This window comes from Uloborus diversus, chromosome 1 (genome assembly GCF_026930045.1).
Source record: "Uloborus diversus isolate 005 chromosome 1, Udiv.v.3.1, whole genome shotgun sequence".
NCBI classification, from domain to species: domain Eukaryota; kingdom Metazoa; phylum Arthropoda; class Arachnida; order Araneae; family Uloboridae; genus Uloborus; species Uloborus diversus.
The window spans coordinates 238,234,531-238,258,415 of record NC_072731.1 but is presented as its reverse complement, the minus strand read 5'-3'; the positions used below and the strand labels follow the sequence as shown (position 1 = coordinate 238,258,415).

At 31.5% G+C, this 23,885-nt stretch overlaps 1 protein-coding gene across 1 annotated transcript; it reads right to left on the bottom strand.

The window, feature by feature from the left end:
• Nucleotides 1-1,201: 1,201 nt before the first annotated feature.
• LOC129225941 (uncharacterized) lies at nucleotides 1,202-22,509 on the bottom strand. The gene is made up of 7 exons (XM_054860491.1): nucleotides 22,322-22,509; nucleotides 18,639-18,687; nucleotides 12,147-12,313; nucleotides 10,238-10,299; nucleotides 8,986-9,099; nucleotides 6,444-6,579; nucleotides 1,202-1,323 (listed from the first exon to the last, which is right to left on the bottom strand). Exons 1-7 carry the CDS (start codon nucleotides 22,360-22,362, stop codon nucleotides 1,209-1,211), a joined length of 684 nt encoding a protein of 227 aa, XP_054716466.1. The 5' UTR covers nucleotides 22,363-22,509; the 3' UTR covers nucleotides 1,202-1,208.
• Between the last annotated feature and the right edge of the window lie 1,376 nt (nucleotides 22,510-23,885).

Below are 23,885 nucleotides of genomic sequence, written 5' to 3'. Positions count from 1 at the left end.
ATATTTTCCTTTTAAGATTTCACAAAAATTGCATAAATACATAAGAAATGTGCAGAGATTTCAAAAATGTATTTCTAAAAATAATAACTTTGTTTACAGCTAGTGATAATTTTAAAGTTGTTTAGAAATGTATAAAATTTCAAACTTATAAGAACTTTAGTTATGAAGGTTCGAAAGTAATACTTAAATCATTTTTCAAAACTGCCACACCAATTTTTTGAAGGAAAAAAAAAAGTTTCACAATAAGTCATCAATATTTTCCCAATTGGGATATGTAGACATTAGATTAAACTTTCACCGTGCAAAATATAAATGCTTTAAACATGAAAATTAGTGCTGATAATTTTAACTCTTCCACAATTGTATAAAAATATACCTGTTGGATCTTCAAACATTTTATAGTACCACAAATGTCTTCAAATTGGAAATTCAGCACTCTTGATTGAGAATACACTCGAATATATATATATAAGAAGAAGTTCAATCTTCCTTACCCCACTATGATAAATTTGATAGGCACATGTGCATTTTTTAAAATATCTTGGGGAATATTTTACACACAGTAACTCGGATACTCTGCTTACAGATAAGCTCTAGACAATCTAAAACTGGTACTTTTCCCGTTATTGGAACATCACAGCCCATTTTTAATCTTGATGATTAATTTTCATTTTATTTATTGTCTCCATGTTTGCTCGAAGTTACATAGAAACTACTTATTTGGTGATACCATAAATTATTTTCTTTTAAAAAGTGTTCTAAACAAAAAAATCTCGCAACAGGACTAAAAGTTTCATTACAGTTAAAAATACTCCACAAAATAGTTAAACTGAGCCATTAAAAGTTAAAGAATCTACCAAATAAAAAATGTAAGTTATTAAATAGCATGAAAATCTCATTAAAATAATTTGTGAAATCAATTTCAAATGCTCCATTAAGATGAAAAATAATCAGCGAATTAAATATACCAAGTTATAAATAAGTATTTAAAGTCCCACTAAAATATAAAATTAGAAAAAAAAAAAAAAAAAGACGAATAAACATGGCACCAAGCCAAGTGATGTACCTATAATGGAAAAGTACCCTAAACCGAAAGACAACAGTCACTGGAATGTTTTTTTTTTGAAATTTCTGAATATGATTAATCCTTGTAAAATATCAATGGAAAACTTACAAAACTACCCATGCACAGCATGCAGAGAAAATAATCAATTGTTGTTTTCTGCATCTCTGAATGAAATGTTAGATGTGTCTTTTTCTGCATTATCTTCTAGATCAGTGGTCAACCTTTGTGTTTCGGTGATTATTTCTGATATATCAACACTGGAAAAAAAAGTTCAATAATTAGGCTTAAACAGTCAGCATATTTCGTATAAAATTAAAAAAATTAAAAACAATATTTAACATTAGATAAACATTTAACATCGAATTTACAGAAAATGCATTAATCACCAGAAATCATACCAACTTCAGGGAATTGGTTCAAATCTCATCCACAATAATTATTGAAACATGTCACAAATTTCATCTATAAAAGTTGGTCAAGTTTTATCACAAAACATATTGCCAAACTCATAGTATTTGATTCTAGTTTTCTCTTACTATTAATTTGTTTATGGGTCATTCTCAAAGAAATGGTCATTTTCATGTCCCTGTAACAACTTACGAATGTTTTACGACTCGTACATACAGTAGGCTCTCTGTTTAACGAAGCTCTATTTAACGACGTTCTCCATTTAAAGACGGCTTTTCACGGGCCCAGAGGGTCCACTGTAATGTTAAAAGTATTCTGTTTAAGGACGCTTTCAACTTAAGGACAATTTTTTGGGGTCCCTTGAAAGCCGTTAAACAGAGAGCCAACTGTATTTTTAGGCGTTCAAATACTTTTCAGGATAGAGTTTAACAAGATCATAAAAAGTAACATTTCTGTATTTTGTTTTAAATGTCTTTAATGCAAGTCGAAAGCACCCTCCTTGTCCCCACTGTTAGTAAAAAATAAGTAAAAATTATTTTTAAACAAAAAACCGCGAGTTCACACTTTTGTGGTTTTTATTTAAAAATATTGAGGAATTTAAGTAAAAAACACATTAAATGTTAAATTTTCATGAAAAATTAGGTCCGTAATTATTTTTACGTTTATCCCTAGCAATTGGTGCCACTGACAACAGTCAATTTCCTTCCTAAAATCAGAATAAAACAAAAAAAAAATCAGCAAAAAGTAGTAATTTATAGCTGGAAACCCAGAAAAATATTTCAACATATTTATATCTTTAATTTGTCAGAAATTATTACTTAGAATCTATATCAAAGCATAAAACTAGAAAAGGGTTTTTGCATCTGTTATTCCCTCTCATCTGTATAAAAACTGCATGATCATAAGTTGCTTTCTGGTTTGAAAATATTTGTATGCAAAGAAACTCAAAGATCAGTTAAGCATAAATACTTGAATCAAACCCGATTTTAATGAATTCATCATTCCCTCATTAGTGAGCGAATGGCGCTAAGTGACTTGATAATGCTGAAGGTATAGTGCTATTCAAAAAATAGGTACAGATGTGATATACCCCCCCATTTGGCGACATCCGATTTTTTGCACAAAATTGAAATATTTTTCTCGCCAATGAGGCGATAAATTTTTAAGCATGGCATCCCTGGTGAAACTAACTTGTGGTTGGCAAAGTGAAGGCAAACTTGTTCGAACTTGTTTACTTGAGTTCTTTACTTGGTTTTACGCAGGAGAGATACGTGTTGTTTTGTGCAATATACCTTACAGGAATGCTTATTTTGTGTTAGTTTAGATTCAGTAGTTGTGTTTTGAAGTAAAAACATTAGAAAATGCCAGTTTCTTCAAACTTGAAGGTTAATTAAAAGTCAACTCCAACGTGGTGTGTATCTGTAACGTGCCATTGTCATATGATGTATTGTTTTAGACTGAGTGTGAATATTTATACCATATAAAAAGGTAAGTTCTTTATTTTAGAATTCAAAAAAAACCTCTCACTTCCAAAATTCTTTGTTTTTACAAATCCTTGAGGGGTTCTTGTAGTTTTTAATTTTATTTTTACTGTATGTAAATTAATTTTACAGAAATAGTACGGTTATTTTGTTCTAAAAGTTAATTCTTATCGATGCCACGAATTATTTAGACATTCTATTAACGTGCCTCCTTTAGGTACTGAATTTTATGTTAACAATTGAAAGTTCTTTCGGTTGTACTCTTAAAAATGCTGAATTTTATTAATAAATCTGCACAATAATGGTGCATATTTCACACTTAAAACTGGGTCATTATTGTACACTGAACGGAAGGAGCCACCCTTGGGTGTCTCCATGAAAATATACATAACTGTGATCATACTCCGACTGTAATGTATATTAACAGTCGGACGGATAACTGGCGAGCCAGATGTCTCATAGTACTTTCGTAATGAGACCGAGGCAGGGCCGGCGAGCCGAGGTCTCATTACGAAAGTACTATGAGACCGAGGGCTCGTATCCCGGAGAAATGATGAAAAAAAAATTAATGCATTAATTTCGACTTGTAATCAATACAATAATTTATTTCATTGTATTTTAATATGTTTACAAAAAACCCCGGCCCTGTACATTTTTGAAGCATATATTCGTGATGTTTTTTGTTGTGCTTTTATGTTGTTTTTATATATATTGTGTTCTGAAGTGCTTTGATCATGTTTTTTTATCAGATTTTTTCCTGAAAAAAGCTAAAAAAGCATCGCTAAGAACGATGTATGACATATGTCGTCATACATCGTTTTCTTGGCGACGCTTTCTTGGCGCCAACAGGAAAAAGTCACCAAGGGTGGGGTATATCACATCAGTTCCAAAAAATATTTTTGTTCAACAGCACCAATATTTTTTTCATAAAGCTCTTACATTACTATCTTAATGAAAGGTTTAATCTGATTCCACCCCCTTTAAATTTTTTCGAACTTAATAAGCTCAAAATGACTTTTTATGAGAATGACCCTTATAGCAAGTAATATTGTTATTTTTAGCTCCAGCTGAATTGCTTAACTGATTGGGAAAGTAATTTTTCATTTTAAGCAACTACGTTTATTATCATTTAACCGATTGACTCTTCGAGAAAGTGCTTCATTTTGCAATTTCTTTTATAAACACATTGACAAAGCTAGATGCTGGAAACCAACTTTATTTCAGCATATATGTGCATAATCAAGGCCATGCACAAATCTTTTAAAGCAGTGCTGTAACCAGGCTTTTATTTCGGGGAGGGTTCTACCAAACACATTTCTTGAGAAACCTATATGATTAATCAAACCTAATTTCATTTGTATGTCAATTAGTTTTTACTACAATAGGTTATTTAAAGAGGGGAGGGTGTGCTGCTTTAATGGCATATCTTATAAGAAATAATATCTGATGTGCGCACTACCCGACTTCCTTGTACATCTGTTAAATAAATAAAAATTCGCAAAAAAAGCACACCAAAAAACATTTTTTGGAATAGTTTTCACAAATTTCGTAGGGGTTTGAAACCTATAAAAAGCTCTCCCATGAATACGGCCCTGTGTTAAAGACAATACTTTTAAAGCTCAATCTTTTAATGAATAAATTGTCTAAAGATCGAGTCCCTTTAAAACTCCGTGGTGCTTGTACTCTAGGCTATGTTGCCTTGCGCATAACAGTCATTAACAATAATATATATACAAGCATCCCTCGTACAACACGGTACTTCTACAACACCGTTTTGATATTACACGGTACAAAACTTTAATTCATAACTATACGGTTTTGATGTAACACAAATTTTAAAAGAAAGAATTTAATTTTAGCTCAATACACTGTTAAAAAATGTATGATAAGAACTGTAATAAGTTTTTACTTTGTTTTTATGATAAATTGCCGTCTTGGGCTCAGAAGTTTGGTTTCCTTGTATAACACTAACTTTTACTTTTAAATACATATTTGATTTTTCCCATCAGTGTTCTAAAAGCAAAAAAGTGAATATTATTTTGTTTTCAATGCATTGTAAGAAAATAACATTAGGATTAAACATAAGCTAAATTTGGCAAACGATAAATTAAAAAAGGAAGTCAAAACAAAATATGAAATAAAATAAATAGAATGATTCTATTTGTGTTATTTTAATTTTGTTTTGTTTTGTTGTTGTTGCTCAGACCAACTTTGCTACAGAAAAGCTCAGAATTTTTTTCTTATAGAATGCGTTTGTTCTTAGTACAAAAAGAAAGGCGGATAAAGTTTTTCCTTGTTGTGCATAACAGTTTTTAATTGGGGTATGTAAAATAATTAAGTTTTATCGTTTATAACAACTCTTATTTTTAAATCAGTGGGTCTCTGTATGTTCTGGTTGCCAGTTTTTATTTGTATGTTATATTGAGTCGAAATTTCAGCTATTATAAAATTTGCACTTTATGACTTGGTTTGGATATAACACGGTACACATTCCTTGATTTACATTATTTCAAGGTCACGTATAACACGTTTTTGATATAACAGGGAACATGGTTTTGATATAACGTGGTACACATTGACATGATTTATGATATGTACATAACTAATTAGGTAAAAAAAAATGAGTAAAAAAACCATTTATAAAAAGTCTCATATAACACGGTTTCGATACTACACGGAACGAATTATCCGTGTTATACAAAGGATGCCTGCATACTATAACAAAAAATCAAACTCTAATGATAAACATAGATGCATAAATAAAATCAGACCTTTCTGAGTTTTTGATTAGTTTAGGAATGTTGGAGGAGCCGTAAGATTTTGAAGAAAAAACTTAGGGTTGGGTTTCAGGAAGAATTTTCCCATTCTTTAACAGCACAATTTTGCAGATTAACAGACATAATGCTAGTACAAGAAATGACAAATGAGGCAGTAAAATGCAAAGGAATGAAGTGCTAAAATTGAAAAATTAGAGATAACTAGTACAAATGGTAGTGCACCTCTCCTCTGTTTTAGGGCAAAAGATAGTACTAGTAGCCCTGGTAGCGGTTATGCAGCATGATTTAGAAAAACTTTTCAATGAAAGCCTACCTAGGACCGCAGCTTTTAACTCGTTTTACTCAAAACTTGAAAACGATCACTTACATCCCTTCGCTTCTCACTGCCTCAAATGTGGTTCTGGTTGCTTTTAAGTAGGGACTTATGAAGAACATACAACATGTCACCCACATATTTATATTTACTCATAAAAGATAACAAGAACCAAATAAATAAATAAAATAAAAAAACACACAGAAACACTTCAGATAAATATTGCCAATTTCAAACACACTTCATATGCTTGGAATTTTATATTATAATATTTTTTTAAAATTTCAAATATATTGTATAAGATCTAATAAATATTCATAAAATCTATAATTTTAATAAGTTTAGTGTATTTTATGTATTTTTAAATAATTGCAAAACATTTGGAATTAAAAATTAACCTGGTGAAGTCACCATCCCATTCCAAACCATTGCTGTTTGATACAGGGGATGATCTCCAAGAATTGTTAGTGTTTTCTGTTAGCACCATCCATTGGAGCTCCTCCGTAGCACCAAAGTTGGCTGAAGAATTGAAACCTTAAAAAAAAAAAAAAAAAAAATGACATTGTCATTATGTTAAAATTAAAAAAAAAAAATAGATGCCTTATACATTGTTAGACAAACGAGATTAAATACCATTTAAAAGCAACAACTTTGTAAGATAAGATAAAGAGTTATTAACAAAACACACTAATAAATAATGAACGGCAAACAAAATAAAATTAAGTTACACATCCATTTTAAATTACAAAAGACAATCACAAATATTATGAAATTCTAAATTATAGTTCAAAATAAGTTAGTAGTAAGAAGTCAACACTAAATAGCGCCAAAGCTTTGTCTGCAGTGTTATTAAATCAGTATGCTTTGGAGTAAAAATATGTAAATATATATTACACTACATAATATTTACATAAAAATAGCACAATATACACAAATAGTAAATATATCACATGAAACAATGATTTGTATGTCTGACTCCAAAAACAAAAATAAATAAACATAGCCCGCATTGAAGATTTCATGTTATAAAATCCCCCCCCCCCAGTAGGCAAGTTAATATATTTTATCAGCTAAATGTTGATTATTGATAGAAAGTTGTTTTATTGTTTATTTATTAAGCCCTTGTTTATATTTTTTAAAGTTCTTCTCATTTCTAACGTATTCAGTAAGTTCATAATAGTCATAGTGTCAAAAAAATGAATTGCTTTATAATAATTGCTTTACAGTCGGACCCGCCGAATTAACGAACCTCTATTTAACGAATTTAATGTTTTAGCATATTTTTCTTTTTTCCCCGATTAAAATGGCAAAACCCCCTATTTGCCGAGTAATAAACCCTGAATTAATGAATCATTTTACCAGCCGGAGAAATTTTTTTTTCTTAATTTGAGTTAGGAAATATTAGATTGTTTTCCAAATGATATATCCACCTTGTGCAAAGCAGAAAAAGACTTTTCTTGGAATCAGCAATGATTGATGGGCGAGTAGGCAATCAATGAACAGCCATTCTGTTGCTGAAAGCGATTCCTCTAATGCTTTACATGAAATGGAAACTAAAAACATATCTCACAGGCTGTAAATGACACAGTATCTTCTTCTCTCCATCGAGTCAAAAGAGAACTATTTCGAGTAAAGTATCGAAAAAATTGTCAAAATCTATTACTCAGTACAACGAAATTTCAAACTAACTAGTGTGTAATAAATTGCGGAACGCTGAATAAAAAGTGCGCACTTTCTAATTACGGATGTTTTTGTGCAGTTGCTTATTAGGGCTGAAGTATAAAGAAATTGCAATTTTTAAAAAAAATTTCGCAACACGATATTACGAATAACCCTGATTTAAGGTATAAAAGTTTTGGTCCTGATGAATTCGTTAAATTGGGGTCCGACTGTATTTGGTTTTACAGACAGATCCCGATTTAACGATTTCATAGGGACTAAAACTTTTATATGTTAAATCGGGGTTATTCGTAATATTGGGGTGTGAAAAAGTTTTTAAAAACTTATCTTATCTAAAATTCCTAATAAACAACAGCGCAAAAATATTTATAATTTGAAAGTATACACTTTTTATTCAGCATTCCACGACCTATTACACGCTAGTTAGTTTAAATTTTTAAACCTCTGAGTAATAGATGTTTGGACAATTTCCTTGATCCTTGACTCGAAATAGTTTTCAACTTTATGGAGAGAAGAAAGTATTGTGTCTTTTGCAGTCTGCTGCATGAGCTATATTTTTAGTTTCCCAGGCCATGTTAAGTATTTGAAAAAGAAAGTTTTAATGGGAGTTTCACTATCGCTTTCAGCATCAGAATCACAATTCATTGGTTGCCCCCTTGCCTTTGCCCGTCAAAGACTGCTGATTCTAAGAAAAGTCTTTTTTACTTTGGACAATATGGATGTAACATTTGGAAAATAATCCAATATTTCCTTACTCAAATTAACAAAAAAAAAAAAAAAAAATGTTTTGGCTGTTAAAATAATTTGTTATCTTGGGGTTTATTATTTGGTAAATAAGGGTTTCTGCCTTCATTTTAGTCAGGGAAAAAGATAAATTCGCTAAATCGCGAAATTCGTTAAATCGGGGTTCGACTGTATAACTTTGTATTGTTTACCTGAAATTCAAGTATTATGTTGAACAAAATATATCCAACACAAGAGTAATTTAAGCACATATAACTAGACACAAGACTATAAAATTGTTTCAAGATCATGAAAAACCATGTACTCAATGAATAGATTTTTAATAGGTCTACTGAAAACAGCAAACTTTTTTTTATTTGCACGAAGGATCAAATTTTGTAAAGCATTAAATTATAAGCATAAATACATTTAAACTCTTTAACAATTTAAACCAAAACTCCACAATAGCACAAAGTTCTGTGCTGATGAAATAAAATATATAAAGGACTACAAAATAAAAACCTATCTACTACAAACCTATTTCATTTTCCCACTCCAAATCCACAGAAGATCCAGGAGTGACTCCAGCACTTATTTGTTCCCATTTTTGACTTCCTGCAAAACTGCAAGTTTCGGCAAAAGAACTTTCTCCTATAAAATTAATTTATTTAAGTTTAATGAACCTTACATAATTTCTTTTTTACACAATTTTGATAAATAATTTCTTTTTAACATAATTTTACAAAATTTTTGTGCATTCAATACGCAAAATGTTTGAGTTCAATTGCTTCTGACAAGCGCAGACTGGATAGTTCAGCTTATATAGTTTACTACTAGTAACTACCGTCACAGAAAAAAGCCACTAAGACTTCAAATAAGTCTGGTAAAAAAAAAAAAAAATCCGGAAAAATCTTCCTTAGGGTTCTTCCTTTTCCCCCTGCTCCCCCCTTCTTTTAAACTGAGACAACTAAAATTAGGGCCCATTCATTAATTATGTAAGGATGATTTTGGCAATTTTTGACCCCCCTCCCTCCATGTAAGGGTAAGTAAGATTTTTCAAATCCCTCCCCCCCCATCTTACGTAAGATTCCATTTTGTTTTTCAAAATAATAAAAAAAAAAACGAATCTTACATCACTGGAATCATTGTTAAATTCACTATTATTAAATTTCCTTTAAAAAGCTTTTTGTATACAGAAATATCTACTAAAAGAAATTTAGACTGAATATTTTTTCGACAAAAATTTTTTTGTATATGGTGCAATGCTAATTAAAAATAAGACATGTCATACACAGTGCGATACTTTTTTATATTTTACACATTTATTATTTAGGAAACAAGCAAAAAACAGCTCATCCTAATAGGTTTTACCTTCCAGAAGCAAATGAAATATGATCCCTGCCACTTGACCACGCGATTTCTAATCTAAAACATCGACTTGGAAAATATTACACAAGAATGGGTCTGACCCCCTCCCCCCAAGTAAGGGTATGTAGAGATTTTTCCAACTCTCTCCCCCTCGGACCCTTACGTAATTAATGAATGACCCCTTAGTAGATTCCTGTGTTCAAGTCCTATTTTCATGCAATTGATGCTGATTGGATCTTGCAGTTAGTTAAACCAGACAAGAATAAATTCCTCTCATCATTAAATAGATACACATATAATGCACAATCATGGGAACTCATTTTAAAAACAACTTTTATGTTTTTAAAATGAGGGTCTACCTAAGTAAGATTTAAAAAGTATTGCTGAAACAATGAAGAGCATAAATAATATTTGAACATACTATGGAGCAGTGGCATGATGGAATCAGCTGGAGACTTCATGTTGCCATGATGCAATATGGTCCTAGAAAAATAATATTGTCATTTTGAAAAAAGATCAAAGTTTAAACTGATGAAAACATTATTGATTTAAAACTAACATGATTGAATCCTGTACGTTGTTAGTCGCAATTAAAAAAAACTTTTTCTAGTCTATACTTTTTTTGTAATAGAAGAAAACACATAATTTTAGCCAACACATCTGGTAAAGCAGTAAGAAGTTACCGATATGTAGCTTCTGATTTCTATTAGTCTTTTCCTTGTCTTTTAGATGTAGGCATATCTAGTACTTAAGAATTTTGAACAAAAAAAATATCCCATAACAAGTACATAGTTTTCTGTACAACAGCAACTTAGAATTTTCAAAGGAAATGGAAGTGGGTATTGGTTAGTTGTATTTGCCGACTAAAATTATACACTAATATATTTATATAATATGATCTGGATTGGTTTCAATTAAAACTAAATATATTATACATAAATGTACAAAAAAAAGGGGTGGGGTAAAAGAACCATTAGTTCTTCAGGAATTTCGGCAGGATTTCGGTAAATGATTTTCGCTAGCAGTTGGAACACTTTATATTCCAGAAGAAAATTTTTGCGAAATTGCTAAAATTATGTCTCTAAAATGAAGTAAGTTTGATCATTTACAATACTTTTTGAAGGGGGAAAAATTGTTAATAGGTTGTTTAATATTTAACGCAGAACGTTATTAGTACTTCTGCAGCTCCTGGGGAAATAAAAATTGCTTTCCATCAAAAAAGAAAAGAAAAAATGTCACTGTGACAAAATTACAGTGATTTATTCAGAATGGCAACAGGAATCATTGTGAAAAGACAATTATGATTTAGAGCAATCCTTACTTTTCTTCAAACCACTTAGGCCCTGCCCCTTAAGAACATGGCTCAATTGAAGGTAATTTGCCCATTGCTAAAAGCCAGCTTTGGTGGTGGATAAATCATGAGAATCAATAATAACTTATTTTCTTAATCTCTAAATTCCTCAGACCTAAATATAATTGAACATCTATGACACCACCTGTATCAAATTGTTCCTTGCATCTTGTATATATTCTCTATAACGGGAGTTCCCAATCTGGGTGCCACGCCACCTCAGGGTACCGTAGGAAGAGGCAAGGGGTGCCGAAAACTATCCATGTGGTAATTAAAATATATGTACATAATATAAATCGAATAGGGGACTGTGAGAAAATTCTGATTCTTCAAAGGGTGCCGTGAATTGGAAAATTTTGGGAACCCCTGCTCTATAAGGTACTCTCTGGCAGTAATCAATTGCACAGGAATCATCATTTTCATCAATGAAAATGTCTTGTATTACCTCAATGAGTGTTTATAAGTCAGTCTAGCATTAAATCTGGACATGTTTTTAGTGTCAATACGAACAGATAGGTCTTTCATTTTAAGTAGAGCCGCTATATAGATAGGCCGACGCATCAGCTTAAGTTTAGCCATTTTGGATCGGATTTTTCATTGTTGCACTGCTAGGGTTACCACAGCAAAGTTTCGAATTTCGCCAAATTTGCTGAAAATAATATTTTATTTGATGAACAATTCACGTGCCGCTAATAATTACTCACAGTGAACAATCACCAAACGCAATAACTCGCCAGCAAAAGACAACCACTCAAACACGCGCTCAGATCCAAAATGGCTAATCTTAAGCTGATGCCTCGGCTCGTATATATAGGAGCCTTAATTTCAAGTAAGTTTAAATAAAATTATTTGATGGCATCTCATTTGCAGTGGCATCAAAATTACTTTTAGAGACATGTTGCCATGAGAACAACTATGGATATAACTGAACTATGAGTGATTCTTGAAAAATAATAAACTTAACAGATTGGAATATTACCCAGCTGATGCATGAGTATCAACTCTTCTCCATGTGAAATGTGGTTTTTTAAAGGTAAGTTTGTTTGGTCTAACTACTTCACATGTAGTGGTGCTCTTTGGTGACTGGGTTTCTGGTTTCCTTTCAGCTCTTTGTTCCAGCTCAAAAAATTCTTCATCTTGAGGTATCTAGACAAAGCAAATAAAAAAATGATGCAAAATATGTATATATGAAAGACTTGATTCATAATACGTTCATGAAATAATCCATCATAAAAAAGCAAACTTCGGAAAAGAAAATTTGTATTCTCATATTTTGTAGTAAGATACCGCTCTAAGCCAGGACTAAGGCAGAAACACTAAAATACACCACCTATCTGGTGGTGTATTTTAAGTGTATCATGGTATTTTGGTATCTTACTACAAAATACTATGCTTTACCATAAATCTTTGAGTTGAACTGCACCGTTGCTGCGGTCACTCATCTGGTGTGCTAATTCTACATTAGCTACCAGTTTGTTTGGCTCTCTTGGCTCCCTAAAGAGGTTTTTCGCCTCCAGCTCATGTGATTCCTATTCCGGGCTGATGAGTGCTAAACAGCATGAAACTGCAGTCTTCGGATGGAATAACTAAGCTAATGGTGTATTTTAAGTTGTATTCTCATACTTTTCAGAAAACAGTGTTTTCACATAACTCACATTTTGAAATGAGGAGCAATTTTGCAAAATTTCAAAAAAGAAAGTCAGACATATAGCTGAGGCTTCTCATCTCCAGTACATCATCATAGGTACAAAATCAAATTCTATCCAAAAAATCGAATCACTCCAAGTTCATAATTTTCATTAAATTTATGAAAGTGTTTTAAAAATACCCTTAGTAAAATTATACCTATATCAGTAGTCTTACAAAACTATACAGAGGTAATGGTGGTCACAGACAAATTGACACTGAAGTAGCACAGCAAATTTCATAGAACTCATTAGCAAAGGTCTTGGCAATAACAAAACTTACTGAATATACCTGCCTTGCCTGCAATATTCGAGTTGAACCGAACCATTGTTTCGGTCACTCGTCTGGTCAATGCTAATTCTATGTTAGCTACCAGTTTGTTTGGCACTCTTGGCTTCTTTAAGAGGTTTTCCACCTCCAGCTCAGTTAGTCCTATGCCGGGCTGATGAGTGCTAATAAGCACGAAACTGCAGTCCTCGGCTGGAATTGACTGAGCTGGCGGTGTATTTCATGTATTTCTGACTTAGCCCTGGCTATAGGGCGGTATCTTACTGAATATACCTTCTATCATATCAAAGAGTCATGTTTGATAATTTTTCAATTCATTAAATAGATACTGTTAAAGTTTTATGCACTTTGAACAGGGTTGGCCGGATTGGACCCAATTGGGTTGGACCCAATGAGTTTTTTTGAAAAACCCTTAAAAAAAAAAAAACATTATTTAGCCCACTTTTGGGTGCTTTAAAATTTTTTGAGAAGTTTTTAAAAAAATTCATTAATTTAAATACTTTCACAATTTAAACTTCTTTTTTATTTGTCCTTCACCACAGATAATGGACATAAAAAATGAATTTTGAACATAAATAGTATTTTTTAACTCTTAACAGCATCAAAAAATACTTCAAAGATTAAATAAATATATTTAACTTTTTTCTTTAACTGGTCAATAAATAACTCAAACTATCTTTACTAAGTCCTGTCACGACTGATTTTCTCAATATTTGTAGATTGTACAGAGGAAACTACTCTACCGAAAAGGCTTTCATGTGAATTATTTTCTGCAAACCAAAGCATCACAAATAAACAATGTATATTTTTTAGAAATTAACAGGTTTTACAAACGGTCGGACAGAAAACAGAATAGGATGTACAGTATTTTCATTATCTTATGAAAAAGTTTAATATTTCTTACTCTGTACACAGAAATAGAAAAACAGGCAACATAAAATTCAAAGAAATGTCTTGATTAAGCTAGAATTCAGTGAAAAGGGATTTAAACTACTTGAGGTTCTATAGCAGTTTTGCATGACAAAATGAAATACAATAAAGTGAAATGCAAAAAAAAAAATAAATAAATGTAGTAATTAAAAACGAACTAACGAACAATAGATTTTATCACTCAAGAAGTAACTTTGCCCTAGCTGTTGGTAATCATGGAAACTAAAAAATCTGAAACTTCACCATTCTTGGGTTTCGTCGTCTTTTTTACTTTTCTTCAGAAAACGCTGAATTTTCCAGCTTTTTTTTTTTTTTACCCCAAGACAATTTTTGTGCTTTGTCCATAAACTTAAGCTACAATATGCTACAAGCACCCCACATTTTCCCTAAAAAAGACAAAAAAAGCCCACATTTCTTTTAAAAAACCCAGCTTTAGTTGGGTTTTTTTTTGGGTTTTATTTTAAAAAACTCAAAAAAACCCTGGGTCCATGGGCTTTTTAAAACCCCCCCCCCCCCCGGGTTTTTGCCATCCCTGACTTTGAAAGTTTATTATGTAATGAACATATTCATAAGTCAAACACACATTAATTACATGCAATTTACCAGCAACCTGGATATGACATCCATGTTGTACTCATTAGTCTGGAATCGTCAATAACTGAGCTGGAGGCAGATATCTCGTTGGAGCAGAAAGTGCCAAAAAGAAAACTGGTAGCTAAAACAAATTTAGCACAACCAAACGCAACGATGGTAGGGTTCAACTCGTCATTTGTAAGCAAAGCTTGGGCATTTAGCAGTAAGTTTCTGCCCATAAGTCAGAGCTGAGGCATAAACATGCAACATACAATTTTATTGGCACTCTCAGCTTCAATGAATGACATTTGACTTCGGCTTGGTTGTTGACTATTCTACACTGATGAGTCCATAACATAGACGAAACTGTAGTCTCTGATGTCATAATCAGGCTGTCGGTATATTGCATGAAGTTCTGCCTTAGGTTTGATTGCAGCAACTTACAGCTAAACACATTAATTAAACAGCTTAAAAGAATACACTAATTACAGTTGGTTCTCTATTTAACGATTTTCAAAGGACCACAAAAGATCGTCTCTAAAAAGGATGTTTTTAAAACTACAGGGTAGCGTCCAGGACCGTGAAAAGTCGCCTTTAAAAAGAGAAAGTCGTCAAATAGAGCGCTGTTAAACAAAGAACTAACTGTATATTCTTTTAAATAATATTTCGTAAATACTTAAAGTAATTAATTGCAAACAATATTTGTATTGAAATTAAAATTAGTATAAATTGTTATTAACAATATTCAATAGTTTTAGGGCCTTTGATCAGATGCCCGACATATAACAAAAGTAACAAGCTTTAATTGATTCGTAGCAAAATTTACAAAATTGTTTTTTGAAATATATTGAAAGGAAGCACACTTCTATTCTCGATTATGAAATTTGTTTGGGAATAGTTTGATAAATTCAGAGGAAAATCTTAATGTACTTAAGTATCACTAAATTAATTTTGTTTATGTTCTGTATTTAATAAATATCTATATATCTTTGACAAACACAATTGGTTCTATCGAAAGGAAGTTTTAAAATAACATTTCTTGAGGGGCTAAAATAATGAAAATTTTGTTACTTTTTTCGAATGATTTTTGCAAAGACAAAAATATTCCCATATATTTCACCCGTTCAGGACGGCAGCTGTTACCGCGGGGCAATTTCTCCCGCTAAGCCTAATATGCAATTTCAGAAAGGACGCATTACATAATCATGGATAAAATGTATACTTTACATAGGATAAAACCATTTTGCAATGTATGATAAAATATATCATAATTTCAATCATAACAAAAGAATTTGATGAAAATAATTGATATTTAACAAATATATATATATATTTATATATATTGTTTTTTACTAAAACAAAAAGTACCAAAATTAAACAATACATTTGGCACAAAACACGAAAAATATTCATGCTTAAACATTGTGAACTACTTGAAAAATATTGTAACAATTAATATTTTAATGCCACATAAAAAATTTCAATGCATGGATCAATGGGCATTGCGCATTTTACGCTCATAGGTAGTGTTACATCTTTTATTGTGCTTTGAGCAAACTACACATCTCCGTCTAAGTTCTTTGTCTTCTCTTTCAGCATATTTTCAAATCTCAGGCTAACCTGAAAATCAGGAAAAACTATTACTTTAGTAGGCTCATGGGCACTTGGAACAGCTTACCGGAAGAGGTGGTACTGAGCAAGTGGGTGGATAGCTTTAACAGGGCTATAGATCTACATTGGGGACTAAAAAATAGACTAGGACCAGCCTAACTGGGCCCATAGCCTGTTGCTGGTCGTCACATTTGTATTAGTAATTATATATGATTTTAGAAAGTAACTACTGTATGAAGAACTCCAATAAAAATAATTTATAGTTGTTTTAATCAGGGGCGTGCATAGAGCTTCAGTAATGGGGGTACCACTATGCGAGGGAGCCTGATGGTTTAGATAAACACTGGAAAAAGGGGGCATGGCAATGCCGAGGTCAAAAAATTGGGCGAATGTATGAAACTGATGGCATCTGATTTTTTTTAAATGCATCTTAAATGCAGAGAGAGGATTTTGCTTCTGGTTTAAAATGGAGTCAGAGAGTCAAAACTCTGTCTGAGTATTAGAAATATGAAACTAATTGTAAGCATGATATAAACTCAGAAATACATTTTCAGAAAGATGAAAGGAGTTTATTCGTCGTTATCATTCACTCATCCATTTTTTGAAATTGGAACTTTTAAAAACGCAGTTGTTTTCTCCAACAATGTTGAGAAGTTAATTGGTTCTCCCCCAGAAATTACTTTAAATTGTAGCTCAAACAATTAAATTTTAGACGATTTTTGATGATTTGGGGGAAGAGATTCGGGAGCTCCAACAATAAAAATCTAGAATGCATAGTTATGAAATGAGAAGATATTTCGCAGCAAATGCTTAAGAAACTGTTGGCACTTTATTAGAAAAACTTAAATGCTTCTTAGTTCCATTACTTATAAACTTATCATGATTCTTTTAATATTAATTTTACTAAAAATTATTCTACAATGTGAATTATGTCACAAGAATAAACTCTGATTTGAGTTTTTACTGATGTTTTGTAACAATGTTTAACAAAGCAATAAAGATTCATAAAAATGATGCAATCATCAGCAACTATACCTGTATTTTGTTTCAAATACTGTAAAATTCCAGAAGGATGCCATTTTAATAAGAAAATAAAACTGCAAAAAATAAAATAATAAAACAGAAATAAAGATTCAAAAATTGATAATTTCAACTCAAATAAAATCATAAAAACAAATCAAAATTATCCATAAATAAAGTACAAAATATTTCTGATAATTTTTGAAAATATTGTAATATTTATGTTCAATATCAGATATTTATGATGTATATTGAAGCAATATTGACAGTGTGGTACAGGATACAAATAATCTTGCCTACTACAAGTGTAAAGTTAATGCTCATATAAACCTGTTACATTGTGTACTATAATATCATTAAATAAATACCCACAATTATTATAAACCATATTCAGTCAGCATAGCTCCCACTGAATATGGACTTAGGCCTGGTAGCAGAAACAGCTTGATGTTGCGACCTATGTCATAAATTCTTGAGAAAGTCTGAAGACTACTTCTTAGGGGTAAAAAAACCAATTTTGTTTTTAATCCGAAATTTTCGGGTTGCCATTTCCAAAAAGTTTGGGCAGACAACACATTCTAAAATGGAAAAACTATTTAAAAAAACTTTTATAATGTTCTTTTATTTTTTTTTACTAATTTCAATGATTTTTGTATGCATATTTGAAAAGTTTTTAGGTGTGGGGGGGGGGGGAGATCGAGCATCTCATAGTTTCTGAAAATTTCACAATGTCTTCAGAAACATTTACTTGAATCCACTATCACCAGTGAAAAAAACCCAAAAATTTTTAAAGGGAAAAAAATCTTAAAATTTCAGTGAATGAAGATTGGTACCGTATTTACTGAGATGTAGCCGACAGATAGCACATATTCATTAAGTTGTAGGTAACATGTTAGCATAAAGGGTATTTTTCAATTAAAGATTAATTTGGCGACTAGTTTACTTTCTACCTTGGCGACAATAGAAAAATTGCTTAAAGTAATTGCTGATATAAGTAAATGGCAACCCTAGAAATTAGAAACTGACCTGGATAAGTTCTTAAGTTCTAGGGTTGCCAACAATTTTTAATTTGGAATAGCAATAAATAAATTAAATTTGCCAAAAAAAAAGTTCTAAGTGTACTGAAAAAAGTATCCTAGGGTGTGGGGGGGGGGGGGGGCAAACACAAATAAAAAAAAATACTTATATGAAAGTAATCATTCTTGATTTGATGTTTCTATAGCACTCAGTTTCTGCCAAAGTACATTTTTACTTACTTATTACGAGACATCTAAAACGTACTTGAACATAGTTTGAAAATATTGAATTAATAATGAGAAACAATAAAAAATGCAAAGTAAAAATCATAAAAAATGTATAATACCTCATTTGAACTTTCAGTCAGCAAAAAATTACTTCTATGAGATTGTTTCCTTCAAAAAAAGAAGATAGATGTTCTTAACATTTATGTTCTTAATAATTATAATGTCATAGACACTACAAGAGACACATCATTACAACAGAAAAAAATATCCAGCAAATTTGCTATGCTTCACTACACTCCAGGGGCCCGCATATGTGTTTAATCAGCTGGATAACATAACAATCAGCTCTGAAGATAGCTCCGTTTATTGATTAAGACCAGGAGCAGAGAAACATCTGATCCAGCTCCAGCACCTCTAGCGGTTTTGATTCATTATGAGAACTTCCAAGACTTTGTAAATGTGTCAAATTTAACAGGGCTCAAGATTAACTGTGGCCCAGAACCACAAAACATCCATTGGACTAGTCGAATATAAGTTTTAATGCAGGATTGGGTTTTAGACTGTCCAAAACCGGTTTAGGACAGGACAGGTGGTTTTTACCGTCCAAAACTGTCTAAAACTGTCCAAAAGTGTCTGAAACTGTCTTAAACTGTCCAAAACTATTCTAAAGCTAAAGGGGTGTAATCTAATCAACTCGTATTTACTGCAATATTCGCAATGTATAAATATAGATATTAATCAGGTTTAATTAATGGTATTTAATAAAAAAAATTTCTCAAAAATGTTCATTTAAAAAATATTTTACTTAAAAAAATTGCTAATAGCTATTGCGTAAAAACATCCTTATGTAACAGTTGGCAGAGTTATCAAAGGAAATTCACAAGTTCATATTTTTAATATAATACATTCTGTAACTACAAAAAATTGTAATTTATTGCATTTAAGTCAATTATTGCACTACATTTTGAAATCTTTCCTTTGCACACTTGCATAAATGTCGAAAAATTTGGTTTATGGAGGAAAAAAAACTCCTGCATACAAATTGAAATTTTCAATGAAAAATTTAATTTTTACTTAACTATACTAAAATCAGCTGCATGAATAAGTTACATATAGTATATTTATACTTGAATGTTCACATTAAATGAATATATTTTACAGTCAAAAAAATAATTTCGACACATTTTGTTCTGTTTTTGATATTTTCCCACAAAATATAGTTTCTCAAAAATAGTTTTGGACACTTTTGGGCTCAAGGGGGTTGAACAGGATGGTAAAAACCTTGCCAAACCTGCTTTCATTTGCACACATGCGTAAACATAGGGAAATTTGGTTACTATTATCAAAATAAATAAACTCATGCATGCAAATTGAAATTTTAATAAATAATTCAACTTCTATGTAACTAGATTAAAATCATCTGCATAAATAAGTTGAATGTTCTCATTGAATCAATGTTCAATATAAAACATTTTATTATTTATTTTTGATGTTTTTTCACAGAATACGTTTTTTCTAAAAATAGAGTTTTGGACACTTTCGGACAGGACGGTAAAAACCAGGGTTTTTACTGTGGTTTTTACCGTAGTGTCCAAAACCTTGCCAACCCTGTTCTAATGGTTTATGGGACCAGTGAAATTTCATCCAGCCTGTTTTCTTTTGCTAACTTTTAGAGTCATCATTTTCGGACACTATACTGGATGGAAGCTTGTACCTTTATTTACGATGTTTAACTCTTTGCAAGGAAAGATATGATGCTAAGAAATTTCTAGAGCATCACAACAGATTGTTTCAGAGCCCTAATTCTCCCCCTCTCAGAGCAACAACAGAGATTGTATTTTGTTGGCTAAATTCATTAACCAGTTTTGGTGTTACAAAAAGATGTCTGCTAATTCCTTCTCTTCCCCCATCTTTCAATCTATTGAAAACTGCTGATTGACTACATTAATCATGTCAATTATAATTTTGTGTTTTACATATTTTTTTTCTTTCATTTTTCATTATTTAAAACCAGGATACAAGAATGGATTGCTAAAAGCGTGTATACAGACCAGTGAAATTTGTAGTTGCTGGTCTGTTGGACCAGTGACTCGTTTAAAAAAAAGTTTTCCCCCTGCTTAAAGTGCACCAGTCACCATTAGCATACATGGAGTATGTTTGACCAGCATGCAAGGGCACCCATTTGCAAAATTGTAAGGTGGGGGGCTCAGATATTTTCCCCATGGAAACTGATTACAGTGCAGATTAGAGTTATTAAAATTTGACATTTTTTAATAACTTATTCATTAACAGCTGAAGCTACATTTTTGCAAAGAAAAAAGTACTAAAAGCAAGGAAGTTCTAATTCTAATGTTGTGAGGGGTTTGGGCCCCCACTTGCCCCCCCCCCCCCCATATTAGGGAGCCCTTGCCAGCATGCAATGAACCAGCAACTCTCCAGTTATGAATCTAACACTTTACTGATCATGCACCATGGCCAATTTTTTGGTTGCTTCAAAAATCATAGCATCATGCATTTACAGCAGGGCAACCATTGAGATTTTTGTAAAATCCAAGAAGTGGCTCCCATGAAATTCCTAAGATGTAGGGAAGAAAATCCAAGATCTTGTAACTTATTCTTTAAATTTCTTCTTCTTCTTTTTTTTTTGCAAAATTGTTGTTCTTAGATTATTAATTTTAAAATGATTAAGTAAGAAAATATGATAATAAATACTAAAGTTGATCTTTCACATTTATCTCAAAAAAATATTGCAAAATTGTCTGCAGCAAGAAAAAAAATGCATTGATGCAATTATACGAGGGTAAGAGCTTTTTTTTTCTTCATGTTTTTTGCTTCTTCCCAGGGAATTTTTTTATTATAGACACAGCTTGCACATGAAACCTTAATTCTAGACTGTTAACCCAAAACATTATATGTTATGTGTTAAAAGCATTAATAATTTTAACCAATAAAGCCGAAAATCCAAGAACTATAATCAAAATCTGAAGAATTTGGGGAAAAACCTAATTTTTGACAGCCCTGACTTATTTATTCTTTTTTCTTCAGAATTAGGAAATGGACCGAACTTGTCACATGGGATTGAAGATTGTTTCTAATTTTGTGATAGGAACCTTCAACTTTCAGTCATTATAAAAATGTCTGAGTCAAGTCAGTGTAGAACCATGAAAGAAAATCAAGGAAAAAAAAAAGCCTATAATGAATACATTACATTTATGATGACCTTTACCCGTGAAAATACAGTAAATTTACAGCATGCAACTTTTTTGAGCTTTTTTCTTGATATTCTGGATTATTTGATGCTCAACTATTTACTTGTCATTCATTGAAATATGTTGAACAAATAAAATTTTACGGAAATAAATATTACAAAAAACCAAGAAAATTCAAAGAAAATGCCTTAATATAAATTAGATTATTGCAGGTAAAGTAAGAGTGTAAAACGATTTGTACCTCAATCTAGAGGAAAATTCAAGTTTCTTGATTTTATTACACTATCTCTCCAAGTAGGCATTTCACAAGTTTCAATTTGTTATTAAAATTTGAAAACAAATTATATGAAATTTTCTAACTACGAAGAAGGGGGATTGCAAGATTTGAATGTTAAAACAATATCATTTTACGATCACAGTAGAATGCTTTCGTGCATAAAAATAACTCCAAATTTTATTAGAAGTAAATGCTAAATTAAAAGTGAATAAAATATGTAAACAAAATAACATTAAATTAAAAAGAAAAGAGAGGAACAAATGCAAAGAATTAATTACATGCAATTAATTATATAATGGAGTAGCTGAACACTTACCCTATCGTTTTCCGTAAACAACATCCAAAACAAGCCCCCATAGATAAACTTTCAAATAAATTATTTATAAAAAGTTTTGTTAAGTGTAACACATGCTATTAATTATAAAAGGATAAAATTAAGCGAGCAAATACAAGTATAAACACCAAACACCATAGCAATGAGAATTGCTAAAAAATGAGAAGCTCAAATAAGCAATCTAAGCTCCTTCTAAAAATGAAGCAAACAAATTTTCAAGTGTATCCTTTTGACAAAGCGTAAAGCAGAAATATTCGTTTCATTTTGCTCTGGCCATTCATAACCAGGAAAAATATTTTGATACGCTTGCCAAAATTGACTTCGGCAACATAAAAGCAGCTGATGAAAAACAAAACAAAAATTGCATGGTCACAGTTAAGTGGGTATTTTCATCTGTCTTAAAATTATCACATGACATCTATCACGTGGTATTCGTAGCTGTGCTAGTTTGTAAATCTTGCTATTTGACAAAGTTTACGATCAATATATTATAACATTCGTAATCTAAAACTAAAAGAGGTTTATCATAATAAGGTGCTTATTTGACGAACAAAAATTAGCTGTTGGTCTCAAAGAATTCGACTAAATTTTGGCGCTCTTCTGCTTTATTCGCAACTCTAGAGCTCGAATACGCTACTTTGCGGTGATTAACAAAACTAAAGAAAAAGGTTACAAGCTTCAGACAGTTTGTGATGTAGTGTAATTTCAGAAGAATAGAAAAGAAAGCTTCCCACAAACACAATGAAAATTACTGTCATTCACTAAGCGTCAAACCAAGTTATGAGTTACGGCATTTGCTTGTTTTACCCTTTTCATCCGCCATTAGACAGTGGCTGCAGCGTCCCCTATAGTTTATTGGAGCTGCGAATTAATATCTCCACAAAGCCAGGAGCACAAAAACATTAAAAACCACACCCACTTTAAGTAAAAACATTTTATTATATTTTTTTTAATTTAGACCAGGGGGGGGGGAATCCCCAGTCCCCTTTATAGGACGAGTCTTCCCCTCTCCTCGCTTCTCTTATGTAACATCGTTCAAGATTTCTCAATAATAATAATAATAGCTTTTTAACTTTAAGATAATTCCATTCCCCAATAATAATAATAGCTTTTTAACTTTGATAATTCCGAATGTCCGAACTATGTTTTCATACAGGGACTCTACCTAAAATTACTAACGATAGCTCAAAATTGTGATTTTTAACACAAGTTTATTATAAAGGTTGTAACATTCCCAATAATTTTCCTCTCTTCTCAACAAAACGTGTGCTTATTATATCGTCATCTCGAAGTGGTATTTCTGTAAGTAGTTTGTTCTGAGGTGATACTATAGTAGTGATACAATAGGATTTCTGATTTAAGAGGAAGCCGATATATATGAACCATATCAGCAAGTGCAGTCGGACCTCCATATATCGAAGCAGCAAATTTCCGGAAAAAAATTCGATATATAGAAATTTCGATAAATAGAAACGATCTTATTTTATCGTACAAATCTCCTAAATCACTAAAATTAAAGCAAATTTTCGTGTATAAAAGCCAATTT

Bases quoted from the DNA above. Each gene is read 5' to 3' on its own strand.
- LOC129225941 (XM_054860491.1), bottom strand. From the start codon at position 22,362: ATGGGGGCTTGTTTTGGATGTTGTTTACGGAAAACGATAGG. The intron at 12,314-18,638 runs GTATTATACATT...TGCTTTGTCTAG, and splicing joins TGACTGAAAGTTCAAATGAG to ATACCTCAAGATGAAGAATT. The intron at 9,100-10,237 runs GTATGTTCAAAT...TTAATTTTATAG, and splicing joins CATCATGCCACTGCTCCATA to GAGAAAGTTCTTTTGCCGAA.